This window comes from Vombatus ursinus, unplaced genomic scaffold (genome assembly GCF_900497805.2).
Source record: "Vombatus ursinus unplaced genomic scaffold, bare-nosed wombat genome assembly UNPS02014832.1, whole genome shotgun sequence".
In the NCBI taxonomy this organism is placed as follows: Eukaryota; Metazoa; Chordata; class Mammalia; order Diprotodontia; family Vombatidae; genus Vombatus; species Vombatus ursinus.
This window is the reverse complement of record NW_020954610.1, coordinates 19,302,403-19,330,318: the sequence shown is the minus strand read 5'-3', so window position 1 is coordinate 19,330,318 and position 27,916 is coordinate 19,302,403. Positions and strand designations below refer to the sequence as shown.

Genomic DNA, 27,916 nt, shown 5'->3' with positions numbered 1-27,916 from the left:
ATGTAGTTGGGTATGGCAGTGTGAGCCTAGCTGTGGGGAAGGTGTATGTATATTTTATAGGTGTGTCAGTGTGGTTGTGTTGTCTTATATTTTCAAAATATCTTTTTTATGTTTTATGATCTTTGTTAAACATGCTTCCCCTGGCATAGTTCTAAAAGCAATCTGACCTAATTCTCTTCGATATGACCTTTTATATTTAGTTGCTTTTCCATTTGCTTTTATTGTAGTATATGACATAAGATGTTGGTCTAAATATTACTTTTGCCAAACTGCTTTCTACTTTTTCCAGCATCTTTTGTTATAAATAGTTCTCCAATATTTTATGTTCTTGATTTTATCAAACACTTTGCTACTTTTTTATTTCATCTCTTTCACTGATCTACTTTTCTGTTTTTAATCAGTGCTCCTTACTTTTTTCCACTATTATGTCCCCTTGAGCTCTAGATCAGGAGTGGGGAACCTGCAGCCTTGAGGCCATATGTGGCTCTCTAGGTCCTCAAGTGCAGCGCTTTGACTGAATCCAAATCCCCTTAATAAAAAGATTTGTTCACTCAAACATGGAGTCAGTCAAAAGGCTGCACCCAAGGACCTAGAAGGCCACAGGTTCCTCGCCCCTATTCTAGATCTTTTGTTCTTTCCAATGAATTTTATTTTTGTTTTGTCTGCTTTTATAAAATATCTTTTAAATCTGTAAATTAGTTCTGGTAGTATTGTTATTTTTATTATATTGCGTTGGCCCAACTACAAACAGCGAATATCTCTAAGATTTTTTGCCTCCCTTTATTTCTGTAAAGAATGTTTTTGTAGCTGTGTTTAAATAAATCTTGTATGTGTCTTAATAGGTTAACTTTGAGAAATGTAATGCATTTTTTAGTTACTATGAATGAAATTTCTATTTTCTTCCTTGTTTTTTGTTAGCACAATACCAAACAATCAAAAAGCATTTATTAAGCACTTGTGCTTAGCAATGGATATACACATACAAAAGTGAGACAATGCCTGCTTAAGGAGATTACATTCTGTTGAGGGGATGCAACACATTCATAGATAAATAGATACAGGAGATATACAAAATGAATACACAGTGATTGGGAAAGAGGCATTAACAAGTCAGAAATCAGGAAAGGCTCCTTGAAGGAAGTGGCACTTGAGCTGAGTTTTAAAGAAGAGGTAGAGGTTCCAGAAGTTAGATGTGAGGATGCAGAGCATTCCAGGCTTGGGGAACAAACAGTATGTTGCAGAAGACACGTGTGGGCATGGAATGCTATGTACTGTATTGTGGGCGGGAGGAGGGAACAGGACAATAAATAGGCTACTTCACTGGAGCAGAGAGTACATGAAAGGGAGTAATGTCTAATCAGTCCAGAAAGATGGGCTGGACTAAGATTGTGAAGGGCTTTAAATGTCAAATAGAAGGCATTGTATAGAAATACTGATAACTTTTCATATTTATTTTGTATACTGCTGCCTTACTGAAACTAAAACCTCAATTTATTCACTGATTCTATGAAATTTTCTAGGTTCACTATCATGTCATCTACAAATAGGGATAGTTTAGTTCTGTTTGTGCTGCTAATTTTGTTCCCTGATCTTATTTCTGTAACTAGCATTTCTCGAATTGTGTTGTTCAAGTGAGAAGAGGTAACAGCCTTTCTTTGCTCCATTTTTTACTGAGAAAGCTTCTAATATTTTCCCACTGTAAATAATGCTAATTTGGGGTTTTTTTATGTGTGCTTTTGATAATTTTATTTTTTCTGAGATTTTTTTATTTTTATTTTCAGTTCCAAATTCTTTCCCTCCCTCCACTCGTCACACCCATTAAGAAAGCAAGAAATACGATGCCTAAACACTTCCATATTAGCCATGTTAAAAAAATAAAAAGGCAAGAAAAAATGAAGAGGAAAAAAAAGATACTTCAATCTGTTCTCTGAGTGAGTCAGTTTTCTTTTTGGAGGTGGATAGCATATTTCATCATGAGTCTTTTGAATTGTGGTGGGTCACTGTACGGATCAGTTACTAAATCTTTCACAGTTGATTATCTTTGTGATATTACTGTCACTGTGTACGTTGTTCTGGTTCTGCTCAATTCACTTTGCATCAGTTCATACAAGTCTTCCTAGGTTTTTCTGAAACCTTCCCCTTCATCACTTTTTACAGTAAAATAGTATTCCATCACAATCATATTCCATAACTTGTTCAGCCATTCCCCAGTTGATGGGTATCCCATCAGTATCCAGTTCTTTCCACCATACAAAAAGAGTTGCTATAAATATTTTTGTACATATAGGTCTTTTCTGCTTTTTTCTTTGATCTCTTTGGAATATATAGACCTAGTAATGGTAATGCTGGGTCGAAGGGTATGTGCAGTCTCATAGCCCTTTTAGGCATAGTTCCAAATTGTTCTCCAGAATTAGAGAATAGTTGGACTAGTTCATATCTCCACCAGGAGAGCATTAGTGTACCTATTTTCCTTTATCCCCTCCAGCATTTGTCCTTTAAATTTACTTTCTTGTCCAATGTGATATCTCCCCCAGTAGTTACTATGTAAGCTACTTAATAGCAGGTTTGGTGTTAGGGGCTTTGCTCTGTTCAGGTTCCATGTTAGGACAAAGTGAGACATTAGGCTTCTCTGGTTTGGGGCCTCTCTTGTCTCCATGTGCAAATAAATGTATCTGGTCAGCTAAGCAGGATATAGTGAAGGATATAGAGATTCGCATGGTCTTCAGAAAACTATCAAATTGGAGAGACCCCACCTCCACCTGTGTGGGACTTTTCATGCCCTTAGGTAACCAGAAAGCTAGGTTAAGGAAGATGTAAAGGTCAATCAAGTTCCAAGGATAGATTTATAGCCTTTTGGGGAAATTGATAATTTGTGTTGTGAGAAGCAAGGAAAACAAATCCCTATTGCAGTAAGTGAGGGGACTCTGGTCCTACTAAAAATGGGTTCTTTTTTTTATATCCCTAGTGCCTTGCATGGTATTTTAATGAGTACTCAGTCAATGAATGGATTCGATTGAACTGAACATGGTATAATGTATTGAAGACCTCACTGGAAGTCAGGAGATCTGTATTCAGGTGCTGGTTCTGCTACATACTTGTAAGTATCTGAGTCTCTTCTTTTTAGCTGAACAATGAAAATCATATTTATACTCCCTAACTAAAAGGTAATAAGAAGAAACTGCTCTTTTAAAACAGGTTATAACGAGCAGCATTTGTTTATGTTTGAACCAATGCTGAGACCATAACAGTTTGCTTAGGAAGTGTACTCCACTGTGCACCACTTTGTGGATGATATACACATCCACAATCTCCACAGGGCACTGACATCAGATGGTATGACTGAAATTTCTGGATTCCTGCAGCTGACCATGATGCATCTATGCCCACTATATCTTTGAGCAATGTTTACAGATTTCCAGTCTGTAAGGAACTGACATTCTTTTGATTATGACATTATTATGAAGAACAAGAGGATAGTCCCAGATGGAGAGATGCTGGCCTTGAATAAGATGAATACCATCTCCCTCGACCCCCAGATATTGGCTATACATGAACAAAACAGGTTACTGAGAATAGGTGCTCGTGGGGATCAGATAACCATCCTAGGAAGAGATAAATTTAATCCAGAAGATTCTTGCCAAAGCTTCAGATGTTTTCCTTACCTAAAGAATGTGGAACCTTGTGAAGTTGTGAACCAGCTCTGGGGACTCTGCCTTCGGTAGCTGAGGCCAGAGATTCACACAAAGGAGCAGGTCCTAGAGCTACTGGTGCTGGAGCAGTTCCTGACCATCTTGCCCAGTGAGATCAGGATTTGGGTGAAGTTTCAGCATCCAAAGAGTATTAAAGAGGTGTCACCTTGGTGAAAGATTTGACTCAAATCCTTGAAGAGGAAAGTGAGAATTATACAGGGGAAAAGATAGAAGGTTAAATCTCTTCAGGATGTGAGAAGGGATAATAATCAACACAGTGATAAGGGTCCTTGGAAAACAGAAGGGAAAGAAGGAAACATCAGGAAGGAAAGGGAAATCTCTAGATTGGTGGTAAGGGAACAGGTACTGCCACAGTGAATGAGAATCTTCTTTACCTCACCATTGTTCCCTTGTCTGATGTTATCCAACCTAGGCCCTTCTTTGCAACGGATAGCACTGCAATTTTCAAATTTTCAAAATATTTTCAAAGCATTTGGTCACAAAAGGGGAGACCAACCCTCCTGGGCTCTTCTTTGGGGTAGAGAGAGGGGGCCTCATTAAGGGATCATATGTTCATAGATTTAGAGGTGTAAGGAGCCATAGAAGTCATCAAGCCCAAACTCCTTGTTTTACAAAGGAGGAAATTGAGACACGGAGAGGTTTAGTGACTTGCCCAATGTTACATAACTAGTGCCTGAGACAGGATTCAAATTCAAGTTTTTCTGACTTCAATCCAGTGCTTTACTCACAATGCCAGCTATTTGCTTTTCCTTGTCCATAAACCAATAAATCTAAGCATTGGGCTAAGCTGTAGTATTTAGCATTTATAATACTTTTTTATCCTTTATGACACTGATAAGGTGAATAATGCAAATATGGTCGGAGTTCTACAGATGAGAAAAGTAAGATACACTGGTTAATTGATTTGCAAAGGGTCAGGCAACTAGATAGTACTGAAGTTGAGCTTGGTCATAGCTCTTAACTTCACCTTGTGCTCTTATCACCAGACCACACTTCCTCTTTGAAAGATTTTCTTTCTACTTTCTGTAAGAAAAGCAGGAAATTGACTCATCCCACATTCTGTGATAATGGGATGAAGGATGAAGGAAAAGAGGTCATTAAACTTGGAGGTGACTTTAGCAGAGACCTTGAATTACGCACTCCAGATGACATGATAATAATTGTTAAGCCAATCCATGCGTTTTCACTACCAACCAAAATTTCATCCTTAGAAATCTGCTGTGAGCACAGGGTCAAAGTCAGGGCTGTAGACAGCACTGCCCTTCTCTCTTAATTTGTCAGATTCTGTAGACTGATCCAATTTCTGCCTTCTCTCCTCTTAAGCCCTGTATTCTCAAGATTCTATCCTTCCCCAAGAAGGAAATACAGAAAAGGAAGGAATAGCTACTGTGATCTCAATAGCAAGATCTCAGGCGAGTTGGAGTTCGCCTTTATTTTTTAAAAACATGATTTTGATGCCAAGTATAAAGACTTTTCTCCTTTTTCCTAGGTCTTCTCTACTTTAAGGTCTAAAAAAAGGCCTTTCCAGAAATCTAAACCCCTCTTATTTTCTTTCAGGAAACGGGTCCCATCCTGGAGCATGATGGATTCCACAGGGAACATGCCTTCCTTTTTCTACTAGGTGGTACACTAGATAGAGTACTGGGTTGGAATCAGAAGCTCAGCTTTATGAATTCAAATAAGGTCTCCAACACTTACTAACTGTGTGACCCTAGGCAAGTCACTTAACCCTATTTGCCACAGTTCCTCATCTGTAAAATGAACTGGAGGAGGAAATGGCAAACCACTCCGGTATCTTTGCTAAGAAAACCCCAAAATGGGGTCATAAAGACTTGAACATGACAGAAATGATACAGCAACCTAACATTTCTCTTTAAGTACTAAGTACTTAAAGTACTAAGTACTGTGGTCATCACCAAAGAATACAAAACAAATGTAAAATCTAATCCTTGGAACATTAAGATTTAACCACTTCATTGGAAGAACAAGACCTATATATGTGTGTGTATATGTATTCATATGTATGTATAAAAAAATGAAAAGAAATAAGAAGATTAAAGCATCACAAATCTAGAGTTGGAAGGGAACCTAGAGGCCATTTAGTCTAATTTCTTCATTTTATAAATGAGGAAATGGGCCTAAGGAGGTTAAATATCTTGCCCAAGGTCACACAGATGGTAAATGTCAGGGGCTGGATTTGAACCCAGGACCAGTGCTCTTTCTCTGTACCACATTGCCTTCCTGGAAGTGAGGTTAAATTTCAAGATATGCAGCGAGTAATTGCTAAATGTATTGAGAGAAGGAAGAAAAAAAAAGTAAAGTAAAAGATAAGAGATTTTTGCTGGATTTGTACCTACCATTTACGTTGTATATGTCTTATATTTGCATAGTGGTTTGCACGCTTTCTATCTCATTAGAATGTAAGTTCTTTGAGAGGAAGGACTATGTTTTTGCCTTTCTTTGTATGCCAAGCACTTAGCACTGTACCTGGCACATATTTGGTGCTTAATGTTTGATGATGATAATAATGATGTTCCTAAAAGTGGATAGGATTTGTTTAGTTAGAGAGAATGAGGAACTGTATTCCAAGGGGAAAAGACTAGCACAAACACACGTTCAGAAGTAGATGTGAATATGATATCTACAGTAATATCTATGGCAGCAAGGTGGTGCAGTGGATAGAGCTCTAGGCCTGGAGTTAGGAAGACCTGAGTTCAAATCTATCCTCAGATATTTACTGTGTAATCGTGGGCAAGTCACTTAACCTTTGCCTGCCTTAGTTACTTCAACTCTAAAATGGGCAAAACAATAGCACCTACCTCCCAGGTTTATTGTGAGGAACCAATGCCTGGTATACAGTAGACACTTAAATTGCTGTTCCCATTCCCCTCCCCATGCATGGACCAGTGTGAATATAATTACCTGACTGGAATAGAAGACTCGTGGAAGGGAATTTTAAATGGCTGTATCTCATGCAGGAGACAATGAAGAGCTATTTAAGTTTTTTGAGAACAGAATTTAAATGAGGAAAATAGTGTGTTATGAAAAAGTGGTGAGCTGGGGAACTAAGGATATAGAATGTTCATTTGTTCTTAGATGTGGTCAGTGTGTTGGTTAGTTTTGATGTTTCTTGGTTTTGTTTTTTACAAGGAAAGGCTTTGTTATGAGGAAAGGCTCATTGAGTAGGAGAGTAAGAAGGGGTATGTTTAGAAATGAATGTTAAATAAATAAATGTTAAATAAACAGAAGGCATCAATGAAAAAAACAGAAGAGTCAAAGAAAACTCCAGGATTTTGAGCCCGGGACACTGGTAGAAGAGAGTCACAAGTAGTAATCTTAGAGTCGTTAGGCTGACTGTTGTAGATTGTTATGAGCAGATTGGCCAACTGCAGCCATTGCTCATGTCAGTCCTTCACAGAGAGCATATCTCCTGCCTCTCTGAAGAACTGACATGAGTGGGAGAAAGAGATATGACTCATCCTTGTTCTCAAAAAGCTTACGTTATACTGGGGGACAAGTACCTAAGTGTACAACGAATAAATAAAAAGAGAATGAACACAAAATATTTAAATACAGGGTAGACTGGAGATAACAGGAAAGGCTTCATGTAAAAAATAATGGAGAAGGGGTGGGGTCAAGATGGTGTAGGAAGGGGAAACATTTTTACCGAAGTCACTTAGCATCTTTTCTACGACAATTTAGAGAATGCAGCAGACTGAATTTTGATTGGGTCAAAGAAAAGTCAAGAAAAAATCAGTGAGTAATTTTTCCATCCTGGGCCAGCTTAGAAGACAAACGGAAAGGTCTATGGACACTAGGGCAAGGGCTAACCAGAAGTGCAGTTGCAGGGGTGCCAGTGGCAGGGTGCCAATGGCAGTGCCCAGAGATAGTAAAGAGGCTGAGACTCAACACCAGTATAGGAAGCACTCACGCAGAAAGAGATCACAGGGGACCCTTGAACTAGCACTGGGAACAGGATTAGATGCCCACTGGCAGCTCTGCTGCCCATTACCCAGTTTGGGGTTATAGGCCCTAGCTGTGTACAGAGCAAAAATTAAGTTCCAGAAAGGAACTTACAAGGAAAGGCTTTGTTATGAGGAAAGGCTCATTGAGTAGGAGAGATTAGCTCTTGAGACTCTGAGCCCAAGAACAGATCAAGGACTTGGCTCTAATCTTTACCTAGCACATAAACCTGCAGTGGAATGACCAAGGCAGGAGACCAAGACCAGTCACTCTAAATGTGCAGAACCCCACAGCAGGCTAACAATGAGTGAGACCAGTAGCAGTCTACTGCAGCTCAGCCTTGCACAAGCCAGCAGACCCAAACTTTGGCCAAAAACTTAAAGTGTTCAGATCTGGATAGTGAACAGACTTCTCCCCTCCACTTTGAAAGTATCAAAAAATTGGACCCCTCAGAATGAGCTGTGAAAAAACCAGAAGGACATAAAAAGACAGGCATTCTAGCCAGACATTTCCTTCCAGAAGTGAGCAGAGCCCAACACAGACATAGAGTCCAATAGTCCATAGTCAAGAAGTAGGCTAGAAGAATGAGCAAAAAAAAAAAAAAAAACCATTCAGAGCTACTCTGATGATAGGGAACCTCAAGACACAAAATGTGGAAGAAGACAATGACTTGAAAACATCTACAATTGAAATCTCAAAGAAAAATGCAGATTGGACACAAACTAACAAGAAAATGGTGCTTGAGCTATATATGGAAAGAAGAGAGAGATTTTGTTAGATTGAGGGGAGAAGAGAATTCAGGCATTGCGTATGGATTATGGAAATATGCATAAATGAAAGATAGGGAGCCATGTGTGAGGAATGACCTTCTACCAATTTGGCTGGATGGCACAGGGCAGGGGCAGGTGTGTGTGTGTGTGTGTGTGTGTGTGTGTGTGTGTAAACTAAAGTATAGTGAGGAAAGGAGAATAAATACTTTGGAAGAGGAGGAAACTTTAAATAATTGACTCCCTGAAAACTGAATGGAGCAAACAGAACTCAAAGAGTCCATGAGACAGCAAGAAATAGTGAAAAACAACAACAAAAAGGAAAGATTTTTTTGAAAGGTCAAAAAATAGAAATGTTAGGTATATACTATAAAAAAATAATGAAAATAATGACCTGGAAATCAAATTAAAGAGACATAATTGAAGAATGATTGGACTCCCTGAGTGACCAAACAAAAGAGCAGAATACCATATTCCAAAAAAAATAAAAAGTGAAAACTGCACAGATTTACTAGAACCAGAGGACAAAGTACAAATAGAAAGAATCTACCAGTCATCCTGAAAGAAACCCCCAAATCAAATTTCCCAATAATGTCATAGCCAAAATCCGGAGCTTCTAGATGAAAGAACAAAAAATACTGCAAATACCACAGCAAATACTGTGTCACTCTGGGCAAATCATTTAACCCCATCAGTCTAGGTTTCCTTATCTATAAAATGAGAATAATAATAGTACCTACCTCACAGGCTTATTGTGAGGATCTAGTGAAATAAGGTGATAAAGTGCTTTCCAAAACATAAAGCATTGGTTTTTAAATTTTTATTTTATAAATAATGAGCATTTATTTTCTCTCCCCCCCATTTAAAGAAAAAAAGAACAAAAACCCTGAAACAAATATGTATAGTCAAGCAAAACAAATTTTCATGTTAGCTATATCCCAAAAATATATCTTAATTTTCATACTCATCTGTCTGTCAAGAGGTGAGTAGGCACAGATTATCTTTAATGGTACTCTAAAATTGTAGTTGATCATTGCATGATAAGATATCTTAGGTCTTTCAAAGAGTTTGTCTTTATGATGTTATTGTACAAATCATTTTGCACCTTTCACTTATCATTAGTTTATCTTATTTTTTCGAGGTTTCTCTGAAACTGTCCCTTTTATCATTTCTAATGACAAAATATATTTATTCTGTGACATTTGTATGTCATAATTTCTCCAGCCATTGCTCATTTGGTAGTTTCTAATTTTTGCCATTTTAAAGAGCTGCTATAATTATTTTTGTAATGTAGGCCTCTTTGTCTTTGATTTTTTTTTAAATATACAGACTTAGTATCCTGGGCCAAAGAGTATGCACAGTTCAGTGACTTTTCAGTCAGTTCCAAATTGCTTTCCAGAATGGCTGCACTGTTTCACAGCTATAAAAACAATGTATTAATATACCTGTTTTCCCACAACCCCTCCAACTTCAGAGTTGCTTTAATTCACATTTCTCTAATAGTGATGTGGAACATTTTTTCATATGGCTACAGATAGCTTGGATATCTTCCTTTGAGAAATTCCTATTCATATCCTTTGAACACTTAATTGGAGAATGATTTTTATAAAATTTGAAGGAGCTCCTTATATATCTTAGAAAGGTGACCTTTGTGAGAGAAACTTGCTACAAAGTTTTTTTTTCCACTTCCAGTTAACTATTTCCCTTCTTGTTTTAACTTTTCTTTTATTTGGACAAAAACTTGTGCAATCAAAATTGTACATTTTTTCTGTTATCCTCTCCACCCCTTGTTTGGTCATAAACCCATCCCATATCCATAGATCTGAAAGGAAAATTTATTGTTCCTCTAATTTGTTTGTGATGTCTCATTTTATTTTTGTCATGTGTCATTTAGAGCTAATCTTGCTTTATGATATGAGCTGTTGACCTAAACCCAGTTGCTGCTATATTACTTCTCAGTTTTCCCATGTAAGAATTAAAATCAAGGTAGACAGAGACTCAGAGTTCAGAGAATGATCAATTTATTAATAAAGGGCAAATATACCAATATATAGGATCTCAGCTTCCCCAATTAATATCCTAAATGAGGAGGCAGCTCTCTTTTATAGTTTGGGGAGTACAGAAAAAAGGAAGGCTAGCGTCATAGATGGAAGAAAATATGATTGTATGGAAATTTGGGAATGAGGGCTAGCAACAAAGTCCCCTTTCCTCCTGTGACTGAGAAATGTTCATTGTTTGAGTATGACTGCATCTCCAAGGATAGACATAGCAAACCAGACTTCTTTGCATGACAAACCAGACATCCGTGAAGGTAGCTTGGTGGCATAAAGATATTAGACCAGCCTTGGTGTCTTCCTGCTTCCTTCAAGTGCAACACAGTTCCTTGACACAAGAGTGGAATAGTGATTAACAAGAGAACTGGACTTCTAAACTTAATGCATTACAAACCAGCTGAATTCTGAACTAAATTCAGAGACAAAGAACCATGACTTAGGTAGTTACAGGACAAAATCAACTAAGTGTGAATAGGATCAATTAAAAAATTATGCAGAATCAAGCTGACTATTTCACCCAACAGTATCAAACACCAAGCTACTATATTTGTTTGCTTATGTATGTTGTGTCCCTAATCTATAACACAGAAAAACCTATTTTTAACTCAGCACTAAATTGTTTTGATGATAACTGCTTTGTATATAGTTTGAGATCTAGTACTGCTAGGGCCCATCCCCTCCCACTTTTTTTCCCCCATTATTTCCCTTGAGATTCTTGACCTTTTGTTCCTCCAAATGAATTTGGTTATAATTTTTTTCTAAACCCATGAAATAACCCTTTGGTAATTTGATTGGTTTGACACGAATAAATAAATTAATTTAGGTAGCATTGTAACTTTTATTATAATAGCTTGGCCTGCCCATGAACAATTAATATTTTTCCAGTCATTTAGGTCTGTCTTTATTTCCACAAAGTGTTTTGTATTTATATTCATATAGTTTCATTACATATCTTGTGGGCATCCTCTTAAATGTTTTATATTTTCCATAATTGTTTTAAAAGTCTTTCCATTTTTCTGCTGGGTTATGCTGATTATATAGATATATATGTATTTATGTATATGTGTATATATATATATATGATTTATGTAGATTTATTTTATACTCTGTCACTGTTGACATTATTGCTCCATTTCATTTTTAATTTTTTTTTTCCTCTCCCCCCCGGGAAGAAAAACAAAACTCCTGTTATAAACATGTTTAATTGGGGCAGCTCAGTGGCACAGTGGATGGAGCACCAGCCCTGAAGTCAGGAGGACCTGAGTTCAAATCCAGCCTCAGACCAAACACTTGACACATACTAGCTGTGTGACCTTGGGCAAGTCACTTAACCCCGATTGCCTCACTAGGAAAAAACAAAACAAAAAAAACATGTTTAATCAAGCAAAACTCCCCAAAGGCAATATTAAAAAATGTCTCTATCTGCAGTCAATCACCTGTCAGGAAGTGTTTCATCACGAGTCCTCTGCAATTGTGGTTGGCTAGAGTTCTAAAATCAAAGTTGTTTTTCTTTACAATAACATTACTGTAGAAATTATTCTGGTTCTACTAACTTTACTCTGTATTAGTTCATACAGGCCCTCCCAGGTTTCTCTAAAACCATTTCCTTCATCATTTCTTGTGGCACAGTAGTATTTCATTATATTCATATATCTTAATTTGTTCAGCCATTCCCCAATTGATAGGCACTTCCTCAGTTGACACTTCTTAGCTCCACAAAAAGAGCTACTGTGAATATTTTTATACATAAGTTCTTTCCCTTTTTCTTTGATCTCTTTGGAGTATAGACCTAATATTTGAACCAGTGGGTCAAAGAGCATGCACAATTAAATAACTTTTTGGGAATAGTTGCAAATTGCTTTCCAGAAGGACTGGACCAATTCACCGTTTCACTAACAGTGCAATAATCAACCCATTTTTTCCATAGCCCTTTGAACATTTATCATTTTCTTCTTCTCAGCTCTCCAAACCTCACAGAAGTGAGTTGAAACCTCAATTTTGTTTTAATTTGCAAGTATAGTGATTTAGGACATTTTTATCAATGTCTACTTGGATTTTTTTCATCTGAAAAGCACCTGTTCATATCCTCTGACCATTTATCAATTGGAGGATTGCACTTATTCTTGTAAATTTAAATCAGTTCCCTTTATATCTTATAAATGAGACCTTTATCAGAGAAACTTGCTTCAGGAATTTTTCCCCATTTACCTGCTTCTCTTCTACTTTTAGCCACAGTGTTGATATAAAAATAAAAATTATCAATAATTTTTAAACTGTTTTTAAATGGTAATGAGTAATCTTGGTTCCAGGTAAATGACAATTAAGCATAATTCTGTCTTAGAGGACCATGCATGTAATGAGGCATATGCTGTCAAGCATGATCATTGTGTCCATTGTCTTTACTTATATGTTTTTTCTTTGATGAAAAAGAGGATTTAATGGAAAGTGTCAATTTAAGAACAAATAGCTGTAGTGTAAAAAAAAAAAGGCACCAGTAATACTTTTTTTAAAAGATAATGACAGTAACATTCCTCTATTATGTCTTCTGGCAATGTAAAGTGTTAGATGTGAAGTGATAAATATGGTAGTGACTCAATTAAAGAAAATTATTTGTCCTCACTGTGCAACCCAAACCTTATCAGAACCACCTTCTATATTTTTTATTAATTTGTTCAAAACTGCCCACCTCAGTGTATGAGTAATGAAGGGAGCTCATTTTAAAAAGCATTAATGTTTTTTGGTGTTTTAGGAATTAATGACTCTTAAAGATGTGGCTCTAGACTTTACCTGGGAAGAGTGGATACAACTGGATCCTGTTCAGCAGGACTTAAACAGGGATATGCTGTTGGAGAACTACAGAAATTTTATTTTACTTGATAAATCTTCTCATTATAACTCAGCCTTTACTTTGGAGTGTTTTAACCTTGCTGATTTTTAAGGGCTGTGGAGTGTCAAAAGTGTTTTGTCAAGTTTTGTCTTATTGTGTATTAGTCAGAGATTTTTAACCCCGTGGAGACAATAAACAAATTTTTTCTGCATCATTTTCCCTAGTAAAATGTCTTTGCCTTGAAGAACTAAATAATTGACCTCTGATACTGTCATTTCCCTATCAGTCATTCATTCCCTTATGTCCAGAATTCTTTGCTAAGATTCCAAGTCAGGCCTTTTTCCAGGAGTGAAGGATTTGTAGCCTGCTAGCAGAAGGGGCAAATGAGCTAGGGACCATAGGATCATTATAATGTAGCTTGAAAAGATCAAAAAGGTCATCTTTGCAGATGGGAAAATACAGGCTCAGATAAGTGACTTGTCCTGGTCACACATCTGTAAGCTGTCAGATGCAGTATTTGAATCCAGGTTGTTTGACTCCAGAGCTAGAGATACTTCCATTGTATTACTCTGCCTAAGGACTTTTTTCTGCACAAATCAACTCCCCAATTCATCCCATTATGTTCTCAGGGAAAAGAATACTAAATACCCATCAGAAGTCCTTTGAATTACTCTGGCATTTCTTAGTATTTTCTTCATTAATATGAAAGATCATGATGGAGTAATTCTTTTTCAGTAGCTCAGATACCCATTTTGCTTTTCTTATACATGAGCAGGACTTTCAGCTTCCAAACCAGATGTGGTCTCCCAGTTGGAGAATGGGGAATTATCATGGATGCTTAAGAATGAAGACACAAGAGGAGGGGGTGGAACTAAGATGGCAGAGTAAAAGCAGTGACTTGCTTGAGCTCTCCCCCAAACCGCTCCAAATACCTGTAAAAAATGTCTCTAAACAAATTCTAAAGCAGGAGAACCCACAAAAAGACAAGAGTGAAACAAATTTCCAGCCCAAGACAACCTGGATGGTTGATCTGAAAAGGTATATCGCACCAGGCAGGGAGAGGAACGCAGTTCAGCAGGGGCACACAGGCAAAATAGGCCTCAGCGAACTTAGAGCAGCCCTCAGAGGACGGAATCATGGGTAGCTGTGGTGGTTTCCGGACTTCTCAACCCACGAACACCAAAGACAACTTAAAAGGTCATTAGGAGAAGTCTGTGACTGTGGTGAGAGAATGAAGCTCAGTCCCAGCCCCAGTACTCCCTTGCAGTCTTGGGGCAGCAGCTGCTTCCGGGCCAAAGACTGAGAGGGAATCAAGTGGCTGATCAGAGGGATTGCAGGGATCTCTTTGCTGGTGCAGGATTCTTTTGCTTTGCCTGTGCTTGGATCTGGGTCACAGTTCTGGGTGGTGGTCCTGGGGCAGGGAGGAATGCTGGTGTGGTGGAGCTTGCTTGTAGTGATAATGGAAAGGAAAACCTCCTCACAGTTCCAAGGCAGAAAAGAGTGCTTATGGTCTCTCATAGATCAGAGCACAGGTCAGGAAAGGAGTAAACATCTTGCCCCTTATCATACCACTTTGGAAGAACTGAAAATTTACAGGTCCCTAGATGTATCTCTGAAAACAGCTGCACAAAACCCCCAAAGCTTGTCCCTCATTTCTTTTTTTGAACTAAACCTATGATTTCATTATTAGATGAAGCTTTCGCAACTCCCTCCTCCAATGCAGATGGGTACTTGCTATGCAAGTTATAGTTATAAAAAGGTACCTGGGGCACTAATAAGTTGAAAATTACTCAGGGTCACACAGCTAGTATTTTTTAGAGGTAGGATTTAAACCTAGGTTCCTAACTCTATCCACTATGCCACACCATCTCTTTTACTTTATGGAAATTGCTCTTAAAGCTCATCACTGATTTGGTATAAATGCTTTAATGCAGAGAAAGTGCTTTCCTCATCACAACTCTGTGAGGAAAGTAGTATAATTATTATCATCATTATCATTTTCTTGATGAGGAAACTGAGGTTCTCAAAGAAGTTAAGTGCTTTTCTCATGGTCAAATAGCTAATAAACAACAGAACTTGGATTAGAATACAGGTCTTTTGTCTCCAATTCCAGAGCTCTTTGCACACTGCAAAAAGAGTGTAAGTTTTGTACAATCTATCTCACAAAAAAAGCATGCCATTTAAATGTCAGTCAACTAGCATTTATTAAGCATTTACTATCTGCCACACGCTTGCTGATAGCTCTCAAATACTTGCCACTGTAAAGAGGTTCACAGTGAAGATAGAGATTACTCTGCCTCCCTAAATATCTTTCTCTGCACAAAACTCCCCAGCTCATCTCATTATGTTTTCAGGGAACAGAATAGTGAATGCCCATCAGAAGTCCTTTGAATTACTCTGGCATTTCTTAGAATCTTCTTCATTAAATATGAAAGACACTGGTTATATTATGGAGGAATTCTTTTTCAGTAGCTCAAACACCCATTTTGCTTTTCTTTTACATGAGCAGGGCTTTCACCTTCCAAACCAGATGTAGTCTCCCAGTTGGAGAATGGGGAATTATCATGGATGCTTAAGAATGAAGACACAAGAAACATCTGTCCATGTGAGTGAATGAAAAGCTAATACTTTCATTGTGAGCAATACCTCATCTGATTAGTCAAGGAGAAAGCATTATGCTCTATACAATAATCAAAGTCTTTCATATTTAATGAAGAATATACTAAGAAATACCAAAGTAATTGAAAACACTTCTGACAGGTATTATAATAATTGAATACAAAGGCTACTTCATGGTCTGCACATTAAATCTCAGTGTCTCATTTGATGGTGTTGAGCAGAATCACAAATTATCTGAGTTGAAAGAGACCACAGAGAGCATTTAGTCTATTCTATATCTACATAAGAAGTCCCTGTACAACACACTCAAGAAAAACTAACTGCTTTTGCTTGAATACATATCTTCTAACAAGAAACCCACTACCTTTTAAGGTAGTCTGTTCCACTTTTGGCCTAATAATTTTATTTTCTTTATAGGTCAAATGGAAGGACATTCATTGGTGGTTTATGATATGATAAAACTAGTATTATGGGTAAGTTTAATGAGAAGCAGTATGGCAAAATGGATGCCTCAGAGTTAAGAAGACCTGGGTTCAAGGTCTATCTGACACATCCTGGTTGTGTGACCTTGGGCAATTCATTTAACCTTACAGTGTTCCAGGCAGTTCTTGAAGACTATAAGTTATAGAAAAGATACAAATTGATCATTTTTAACTCCTTACCCAGGAGTTACCTATGCATTTAGAATCATAGGCCTAGGCCATTTCCCTATAGTAAGTGTAATTTGACAATTCTATGCAAGATACATTGATAGGGAATAAAAAAATAAACCTACAGAGATCATCAAGTCTGATATGTAAAATATATAGCAAATCAGCATAATATATAAAGACTAAGAGCCATTACCCAACTGGAAAGTAATTAAGGGATTAGAATTTTTCTGAAATAAAAATGAAATGATTAAATCATATAAAAATTCTGAGGTTTAATCTCACATACATCAAATTGTAGAAGATGATAAAAGACAAAAGTATTTTATGTTGGAGGGACTGTGCACACTAATGCACTACTGGTAGAAAGAACTGTGCAAGAATGGGACTCAAAACTTTTTGAAAAAATGAATGTTAAAAATTATTTTTACATGTAGTTGGGGAAAAATAAAATATTAGTTTTAAAAAAGAGGTCAGTTTAAAAAATTATTCAAGAAAAGTCATTAAAGTTCCTATTCTTTGACCCAGTGATCCCACTACTAAGCAGATAAGAAGATGTCAAAGACAGAAATAAATATAGCACCTATATGCTAAAATCTCCATAGCAACACTTTTAGGGGTAACAAAAAACAGGAAGCAAAGTCAGTGCTCAAAGATCAATGAATAATTGAAACACCATGTGGAATATACATGCAATGGAATATTATTGCATTGTAAGGAAGACTAAATATGAGGAACTAAGAAAAACATGAGTTCATGATCCTTGTTCACTTTCCTTCACTCTGAACCTCTTTACAATGGCAAGTATTTGAGACTATCAACTAGTGTCTGGAAGACAGTAAATGCTTAACAAATGCTAGCTGACTGACATTTAAATAGCATACTTTCTTTTTGAATTAGGTTGTATAAAGCCTACATTGTCTCAGTTCTAATCCAAGTTCTGTTGTCTATTAGCTATTTGACCATGAGAAAAGCACTTAACTTCTTTGAGAACCTGTTTCCTCATCAAGAAAATGGTAATGATGATATTAATTGTACTACCTTCCTCACAGGGTTATGATGAGAAAAGCAGATTCCCTGCATTAAAGTATTTATATAAACATGAACTAATTCATCATAGATATCTTCCCATTTTGTTATTCTGTTCCTACAATAGCTCTCTTTCTTCTACCATAAAGAGATTTATATGTTTATATTTCTTTTATACTTTTTTACATTTCTCAGATTGGAAAACAAGGCTTCAATCACAATGGTCCATTCTAAAGCAGAAAACTTCTGTGGAAGAGTCATTTCAGGAAATGATAATGGAAAGAACTACAAGACCTACTTCCTGGAACTCCAAACCAAAAGAATCCTTTAAATGTTATGGAATACTAGTGAGGCAGCATGGTCACCAGGAGAAACATTTGAAGCAAGTAACAGTCACACATTAGGAAACATCAAGTAAAGAAAGAAGCTCTGAAAGTAATGAACTTGAGAGAAGTTTCAGTCTGAGATCAATACTGGTTACACAACAGATAGTTCTTATAGTAAGAAGTTTCCATAAATATGATACTTATCGCATCAAGAGATGATTTACATCTAATTGAATGTCCAAAAATCTTCGCAATAAATAAACCTGTTAACTATAATGAATTTGGGAAAGACCTGAACCTGATTTTACAGCTTAATGTTCAGAAAATTCATGCAGAAAACCAGATCTATAAATGTAACCAATGTGAGACAACTTTTAACAAGCAGGCACAGCTTACTCAACATCAGAAAATTCATTCTGGAAAGAAGCTCTATAAATGTATTGAATGCAGGAAAACTTTCACTCAGAGGACACATCTTACTCAACATCAGCATACTCACAATGGAGAGAAAACATTTAAGTGTACTGTATGTGAAAAAGCCTTCAGCTTAATTTCACAACTTAATTTTCATCAAAGAATTCATTCTGAAGAGAACTCCTATAAGTGTAGTGAATATGGGAAAGCCTTCACCTTCAAATCACAACTTAATGAACATCAGATGATTCATGCTGGAAGGAAACCTTACAAATGTAATGAGTGTGGGAAAACCTTTAAAAAGCAGTCAAATCTTACTCAACATGAATATACTCATATTGGAGAAAAATAATTTAAGTGTAATGAATGCGGTAAAGGCTATAACTACTTTTCACAATTTAATCTTCATCAAAGAATTCATTTTGGTGAAAAGCCCTATAAATATAATGAATGTGGGAAAGCCTTCACTAAGTGATCAAACCTTATTCAACATCAGGAAATTCATGCTGGGGAAAAAATCCTACAAATGTAACGATTGTGGGAAAGCCTTTACCAAACCTTCAAACCTCAGCAAATTCATGCTGGAGAAAAATCTTAGGAACACGATTAACGTGAGAAGGCTTTGCTCAGCAGCTCACAACTTCCTGAACATCTGAGAATTCATACAGAAGAACAATATTATTAAAAGTAATAATGGTCCCAAGAAAATAAATTAGTTGAGGAAGAACTGCTTATTTGTTAAGAAATTCAGCAAAGAGTAAATTGGAAGAAACTGGGTTTAAATTAGTGGTGTCAAATTCAAATAGAAATGGGACCACTAAACTGTACATAAGGATCCCTGTGGACTACATATTGACAGTTTTAAAATGTAATGTCATCTATATTTTATTGAATTTTTATTTATTTTGTTAAATATTTCCCAGTTAATTTTAATCTGGTTTGGACTGCACTCAAAAGTGTTGTGGGCCATGTGTTTGACATCTCTGATTTAAACATCTTACACAATATGTCACAAATGAGCTCAAAATGGATATGTGACCTGAGTATGAAAAGTCACATCAAAAGAACTAGGCATCTTTTACATCCATGATAAGGGCGAGAAGTCTTAAGCAAACAAAAACTAGAGGTGATCATAAAAAAAAAAGATAAATAATTTCAATTATATGAAACTGAAAAGCTTTTTCACACATAAGATCAGTGGACTTAGAACAAGAAGGGAAATGGTTTATTGGGGGGAAAAACTTTGTATTAACTCTCTCTGATAAAAGTTTGATAGCTAAAATATGTAGGGAGCTGACACAAATATATTAGACCAAGATTTATTCCCCAGTGAATAAGTGATCTGTATGAAAAATTGCTCCCAATTCCAAGTCATTTCCAAACCATTACACCTACACTCCAGCCATTCTCCTTATTCCCCAGCTTACTAGGGAGCTTTTATAAGTGAACTTTCATCTTATCTTGCCAGGAACTGGGCCTCCAGAACACTTTCTGGCCCAGTTGATAAGCATGTACCTCTGCCCAGTCCCCACTGTCTAGCTGCCTTTTATATATTGTCTTCCCTCATTAGAATGTAATATGTTCCTTAAGGGAAGGTATTGTCTTGCTTCCATATATTTGTCTCCCCAGCACTTAATACTTTATCATTTATTCATTCACTAATAAAAAGAGAATTGCAAATCAAAACAACAGTTTTACCTCAGACTTACAAAATTGTCACAAATGAGAAAAGTAAGAATGGTAATGTTGAATGGATTGAGGAAAGATGGGTACGCTGATACACTATTGGTGCAGCTGTAAATTGGCCCAACCATTCCGAAAGCATTTGGAATTAAAATTTTAAGTTAATTAAAATGTCCACATTCTTTGACCAAGAAATATCACTGCTAAACACCTATTCCAAGGTCAAAGATGGAAAGTTCTCATGTATACTAAATTTGTAGCAACACTTTTTTGTAGTAGCAGAGAACTGTAATATATCATTACATTTATGCAACACAATTTGTTTAACATTTACCCCAATGAAATGGTGTGTGTTGTGTATTTGGTATAATGCCAGAAAAAATTATGAAGAATATGAACAAGTAGGGATAGTCATATTAATGGGTTGAAAGTGAAGTAGAGGGGCAGCTAGGTGGTGCAGTGGATAGAGCACTGGCCCTGAAGTCAGGAGGACCTGAGTTCAAATCCGGCCTCAGATGAAACACTTGACACTTACTAGCTGTGTGACCCTGGGCAAGTCACTTAACCCCAATTGCCTAAAAAATTTAAAAAAGAAAAAGAAAAAAGAAAGTGAAGTAGAACCAAGATAACATAATGGTAATAATGGAAATGAGAAGAACAAAGAAAAATGAAACTAAAGACTATAAAATTATAATGACCAAGACTGGCTCTGGGAAGGAGATATAAGAATGTACCTCCCTACCTTCTTTCCAGAGGCAGAAAACTATAGAGGTGGAACATATCATATGTTGTCAGAATTGCTTTATGTGTTGGTTAGCTTTACAGAACCATTTTTTTCCTGTTTGTTCTTAAATATAAAGGATGGCACTCTTGATAGAGGAATATATTAGAAAATGAAATTGACGTAAAAGCCAAAAAATCAATAAAATTTAAAAAGAAATAAAAGTAATGATAGCGAGTCTTCAGATTGATGGTACACCTTACCATGAAAGTAAGCATACTGAAAAAAAAAAAAAAAACCTTCTGAAAATGTAATGAATGTGTTCTTCTGTGCTTTGGCCAGCTTATGCCTTGCACAGAATATCAGAATCTCTCTGCAATTTGAATTCATTTATGAAGTAAAACAAACAAAATAAGAAAACCTAAGAACTGGAAAAGACCCCTAAGGCTATCCAGTCCAACCCATAGCCAAGCAAGCATCCCTTCTATAAAACAAATGATCACCTAGCCTCTGATTGAAAATTTCTAATGAAAGAGAAAACACTGTTTCCCAAGGCAGCCCAATCCATATTTGCGTGGCTCTTGCTTTTGAGAAATTTTTTCTTATATCAAGCCTAAGTCTGTCTCTTTTTAACTTCCATCCACTGCAGTTTTGCTTTCTAAAGCCATGCAGAACAAGTCTGTCTCTCTTAATAGCCCTTCAGACAATAGAAAACAGTTATTATGTCCCCCAAAAGTCTTTTGTCCAGGTTAAACATGCCTGCTTCGTTCTACTGATCATCATATTCTCCAGTCTTTTCACCATTATCATCAACCTCTAATGGGTATGCTTAAGCTTTTCTTTCCCAAAATGAACTCCAGATGTGACCCAACCAAGGCAAAATGTGTAGCTGAACTATTAATTCTCCCACTCAGAACTGTGCCTGTCAAAGAATGCAGTCTGTACTGCCATTAGCTTGTCAGGTTTTTTTTTTTGTTTCTGCCATATCACACTGTTGACTCATTGAGTTTGCAGTCCATTAATGCCCCTTCATCTTTAAAACCCATAAACACATACCCTACTTCTCTAGTCATGTATCTCCACCATGTGTTTTTAAAGTTGCTCTTTTTGAGACCGATTGCAGACTCTTACATTTAGTAAATTTCACCTTCCTTTATCTATTGTTCTATCATATTGAGGTCAGTTTGGAATTAGACTTGTACATATATATATATATATGTATATAGTACCATATATATTACCAGATTACTAAGCATACCACATGCCTTCTTCCATGTCATTAATAGAAAAATTTTAACAATATAGAGCCAAGAACAGATCACTGGGATACTTCACTAGACAATAATAATGCTTTTATTTTAATTTAACCAGTTCCAAATCCATATTAATACCATGCATAGCTCTATCTCTTACAACTATAACATGAGGAGTAAACAGTCTGCCTATCAAACCATACCTTCTCGTTCTCCTTTCTCATTCTCACCATCCATGTCCTATCTACTTAGCAAGAATGTTCTCCAGGACCCCTTCCCTAAGTCCTTTTCTCCCTATGCTCTTTAGATTTTATTCATAGGTTCAAGTATCATCTCCATATAGATGACACCATATCTATATATTTACTCCTGTATCACTACCTATTAAACATTCAAAACTGAGCATCCTAAAGTCTTCTCAAACTCAACATGTCCTAAACATAATTTATTTCCCCCCCAAACCCACCCACCTTCCTACCTATTGTCCATGGTACCACTCAGGTAACCTCTCAGTCACACAGGCTCACAATCTCAATACCACATTTTGACTCCTCATTCTCACCCCACATATCCATCACCATACTTTGACTTTTCTACATTCATACCCTCCTGCATCTGTTCCCTACTCACTATTCACAGCTACCACTCTAGTTCAATCTTTCATCACCTCTCACCTGGACTACTGCAGTATTCTCCTAATTGATATTTTTATCTCATTTCTCTCAACTTCATTCTGTCCTCTATAAAGCTGCCAAAGTAATTTTCCTTAAGCCAATCTTACCATGTCACTCCCCACTCCAAAAACTCAAATAGCTCTCTGTTGTCTTTGGGTAAAGTATAAACTCCCCATTGCTATCTCCCAGTGCACAGAGGCTGCCTAGCCTTAGTTTCAAATTTAAGGCCCAGAGGTGGGTTGACTACTTGATGTATATTGAAAAGATGTTGAAATCCTTAACCAAATTAGATATACCCTTTAAATCTATGAGGGGATCAAAGTACTCTAGTTTCTGTCCATGAGGAGAGTTTCATATCCTTCTGTCCTCTAGGACCCAGGCCTATCTACTTCCAGTGCTGTACTGGAGCCAGCTTATACTGACTCAAGAGAGCTTACTGTTAAATTTTCAATGTGAGCAGCCTCAGAAATCGGCAAACTCTACAAATCAGGCTTGATTGTTTTTTGGATTATCTAAACTTAAGAAAAAGATGGAGAACAGTAATACAAATTAAATTTAAAAGCATATCATGCATACATTTTTCCCTCTAAGAGCCAGATGCTAAAACATTTACCAGAACACTTCTCTACTTCTCTATATACCTAACAACCTCTAGTCAACTGGGAAACAGAGCTCTGGCCCTTGATCATTACATTATTCTGTGGATCAGTCCTTCTGGTGTTCTATCCACTATACCACTTACCTGTTCTATCTGTCAGAGACTACAATTTCCAGAACTAACAGGTTTCAAGTTTTTTGGGGTTTTTTTGTTCCTCCTTGCAGATGAGGATATGCAAGGAAATACATCTACCTATCCAGTCACCTTCTTTCCCAGGTTTGGAATTTTGTGGTCCCTTACAAAATCAGCTGTAGTATGTAGCTGGCATTTGTAAGTGTACAGTATAGCATCAAGTTAAATTAACAACAACAACAAAAGATTAACCTAGTGTCCTAGGTAATCATCTTAGGGTACATTCACAGCAAATAGCTATCAGCAGTACATACAAACAGACCTAATATAACACAAAGCATCATTTGATAGGCTGCTTCAAATACTGTACTTTAAATTACATGTAGAACACAATACATGCACATGTCGCAGCAGTATATGTATATCCATATAACAAGCAAATATACATAAAAGCATGAAAAGTTAAAGCAACACTAATTGGCCTATAAATTATATAATATGCAAAAGCAGCATATTCACAAAAAACAGCAAAATATGCATAAATAAGTAAATGTAGCCACAATACAGGCAAAAAACTAGTACAAAAGCAAATGTACAAAAGAATACATGTAATAATTAACATGTACATCAAGGAATATATGCAATAATAAGCAATGTATACATTACATGGGTAAATTTAGCATTATCCTCTGGACATACGTGTAACTATTTCACTAGTTTCTCCTGGGATATCAAAGATTAGTTTGGATAATTCTACCTCTCCTACAACCTGCTGACCTGTCTTCTTCCAAACTCGAGATAGCTGATGATCTGGGCTGAGCGCAGTTCTCATAATTATAGAAGGTCAAGGCTAGATAGCAGTTACGATTCTCTGTGGAGTACGTATGTACTATAGTAGTCTTTAGAGCTGAAGTATGAAGCAGAAAAAATATTGCCTTAGTTCAGTTCTCTCATTATGTGAACTAATTGTTGGAATACATGAGAGCTTCTTCACTGGAAATGTTTGATTCTGAGTCACTATCTGGATCGGGCAGCTTAACAGCTGGGTACTCTCTTTTGGTAGAGTCCCACAAGGTTGACGTCCATCAGTCTATCTTCTCATCAAGGATTCCAACTAATTTACCTATGGGCAATAAATGGTTGTGGATTTTTTTTTTGTAGGGCCTTTGCCCATCTCTGTGAGGCTATTTTGTATACAATTAAGTTGCTCTTTCTCTCCTTAAGTGGATATGGAGGAGCTTTCCATTGATTTGCCTACTTTTATGTCCATTGAGCACAAAGATTTCTCAGCACATGGCCTTTAGAACAGGATTATCTGCATCCACATTAATTTTCCCTGAGCAGTAATGTATGCTGTGAATTCAATTGGCTAATGCTTCCACCTATCATTGGAAACCAGTATCTAACTTGGTATTGGTCAGAATACGTCAATAGACTGTTGTTATTCCACACTTGCAACTTACCTTTATATACAGTCATTGAATTTATCAGTAACAACCCATTTTAAAGAACTCGAGATTGTGTATGGGATAATGAGTCTGTCTTTCAAGCCTCTGCTGGCAAAAGCAACTGGTTTTTGATGACCACCACCCTCTTAGAATAAAACTGCTCCTAAGTTCTCTAAAGCTGACACTGAAGTGTGTAGTACAAAAGGCTTGGTCTACCTAGGCCTAATGTTCACAGGTGAAGCAACTGATCAAATTTCTGAAATCTTGTTCACATCTGTCTGCCCACTAGTGTCAAAAAGGCTTTTCTGATTTTAAGATAACTATTTCTTGCCCTTCTACTTCCCTATCTCTTCAGTCACATATGCTCAAATAAGGTCGTTCAGTGGCTTAGGAATAGCAACACAGTTTCTAATAAATTTTGTGGTTAACACCTGCCAAATCTTAGAAAAGTCAGTAGATCTTGAAAGTTCTGACCATGTCAGAAGTGCTTTCTCATACTTTGTTGCAATACTATGTTATCAATATACTTGACAATACTGGCACTTCTCAATTCAAAACTTCAGGACATTTTCCCCAAGTGAAGATTTTCATCAGTCTATTCACATTCTTCAATGATTTTCCTAAAGACAATGATATCAAGATACACCAGCACTTGCAAATAGTTCTGTCTCCAACTGTGTTCTCCACTACTCTTTGGAAAGTGGTAGATGGCTACAAGATACCCTGAGGTATATAGTCAAACTCGTAAAAACCCAGCTGAGCAGATGAAAGCAGTCTTTTTATTTGCCATAGTAATCTAGTTAAGTCTATGAACATATAAACTACTAAGAACAACTGGCTGACTGAAAAAAAAAAAGATTCAGAGCATATCTACTTCAAACTCTTGGTATGGTATACTGGTCCATTTTGGTGCTTTTGTCCAAAGCCCAGTAGTCTACACGCAAAAGCTTCTATTCTTTGGTAGTACCCCCTTACAGCCAATTTTAATGGAATATAAATGCCTTTCTGGTCTTTCTCCTGATGGTGGTATTCATAGGACATCTGTCTCACACCTTTCCAGGTGGAATAAGTCTGTTCTGGGTCTGTGTCCCACCAGTTTTTCTGTTTCTTCATTTAACAATGCACCCACAGGGCTGTCCTCCTGCTTAGTTTCTTTGAACCATGCATGAACAGATGTTCCTAAGGTGATGGAGTGGCATATATGAGTAGGCCTTTCATTGAGCTTTTCCATTAGCTCATATGCTTTCATGTGTTGTTTTAATTTATTATATAACCAATGTGGCATTTTGCTACAGCATCATTTAGGGATACCAGTTCACTACTTGATATAATCTGTTCATATTTTTTTTTTTTTAAAGGAGGACTAACCCTTTCTGTACTAGTTTGACAAGGCGTCTCTCTACCCATGCCAAAAATTGGGATGGTAATTTCCCTTTGTGCTGAATGATATTGCCAAATTCTGAAGGTACTATATCCTCTGATACTTCAAAGAGACACAGAACATCTCAGAATCTTTTAAACATTCTAAATATGTGATTCCTAAGTTTCTATACCTTAGATCTCACAGGTAATCAAATATGGTGCCTTTGGGATTTTCCAACAAATAACCCATCTTTTCTTTATCTAATGCTTGCCAGCCCTTTAGTAGCTTTATTGAATATGTGGCCCAGATCTATATCGAGTTTTTTTATTATCTGTAACATTCTTTCAAGTGATACAATCAGAGGGTCTGGCTTTCACATCATATACCAATGAACCAATGAAAGAGATTTCCACTAGAGTAGACCTAGTTCGAGGCACTCATGCAATTGTCACACTGCTACCTGGCACAAGGAGGTCAGCCTTTCGCATAGGCCCAGGTAAAGTTTGACACAGAAAACATGGAATTATCATTCATAAATGAAGAGAATAAATCTGATAATAATAAACTGTTTAGTTTTCTGTGAACGCTCAAGTGTATTAAAATGTTGCACCTCAACTTGTGTTATGTCAGCTTCATTAATTAATATTGTTTTATTTCTATAGAGCTTTTCCACTTTTGAGAATGGATTACTAGCCAGCTCCCTGCTACTACTCTCTATCTGAATTTTATCAAGTATTTTTTAAGCGGTCAAATGAAACAGTAATCCCTAATGGATTTCCCTAACTTCATTCCAATACAGACTATTCCACAGTCCTTCAATTCCTTTTCTTTGTCAGAAGATCGTAAGATCATAGATTTTGAGATGAACAGGATCTCAGACACCATCAAGTCCAAACCCTCTCACAGTACACACGAAGAAACTCAGGCACAAATCAATTAAGCGATTTGCCCAGAGTCACACAGCTAATGTCTAAGGTCACATTGAACCCAAGTCTAGGAGAACTATAAGAACTCCAAATCTAGTGCTGAGTCCACTATACCCCAATGCTTCTTCAAGACTTCTATTCCATCTTCAGTTCCATACATGGAGTCTACTTCATATATAGGTAATTCTTGACAAATGTCAAGATTCATCAAGTGATAGTATTCTTTAAGTATCACACTTATATTTTCACAATACTGATTCATGATACCAACCATTTAATGTATTACCAAAAGGCAAATCACCAACTGACAAAAGAATTTAGTCAAACTCCAAGACAATGATATTTATAAAATATCAGCAAAAAGAATTATACAAACTAGCAGTAATAAAAGCAACACGTGTTAACAATTTATCAATTACCAACAAAGTGGACAAGCAAATAAAGATGCTACAAGAGCAATGACATTTCACTTGCACAGCAGAACAAAGAAATACTGTAGACATGAGACTAGTTTTCAGCAAAGTATTTTAACTTAATTCATTTGTAATTTACTTGAATTCACAAATATTAATTAAATGCCTATGATGTTCAAAGCATTCCTCTTATGTGTATTAACAAGTGCTCTGGGTAAAGGTTTTTCCATATACACTACACTTAAAGTGATTTGACTCCATTATAACTAAGTTGATGTTGAGTAAGTTGTGTCTTCCGGCTAAAAGCTTTCCCACATTCAATACATTTATAGGATTTCTCTCCAGA

The 27,916-nt window shown here is 36.6% G+C and overlaps 1 protein-coding gene and 1 pseudogene across 8 annotated transcripts in view; one reads left to right on the top strand and one right to left on the bottom strand.

The window, feature by feature from the left end:
- Positions 1 to 3,458: 3,458 nt before the first annotated feature.
- Positions 3,459 to 18,957, top strand: LOC114025708 (annotated as a pseudogene).
- An 8,491-nt stretch (positions 18,958 to 27,448) lies between these two features.
- The window catches only part of LOC114025543 (zinc finger protein 2 homolog), a 21,373-nt gene continuing 20,905 nt past the window's right edge, over positions 27,449 to 27,916 (bottom strand). For all 8 annotated transcript variants that reach the window (XM_027838991.1, XM_027838992.1, XM_027838990.1 and 5 more), the window contains one exon: positions 27,449 to 27,916. This exon is cut by the window's right edge and continues 1,610 nt beyond it. In XM_027838991.1, the coding sequence (XP_027694792.1) occupies positions 27,812 to 27,916 (105 nt within the window). In that variant the 3' untranslated portion in view covers positions 27,449 to 27,811.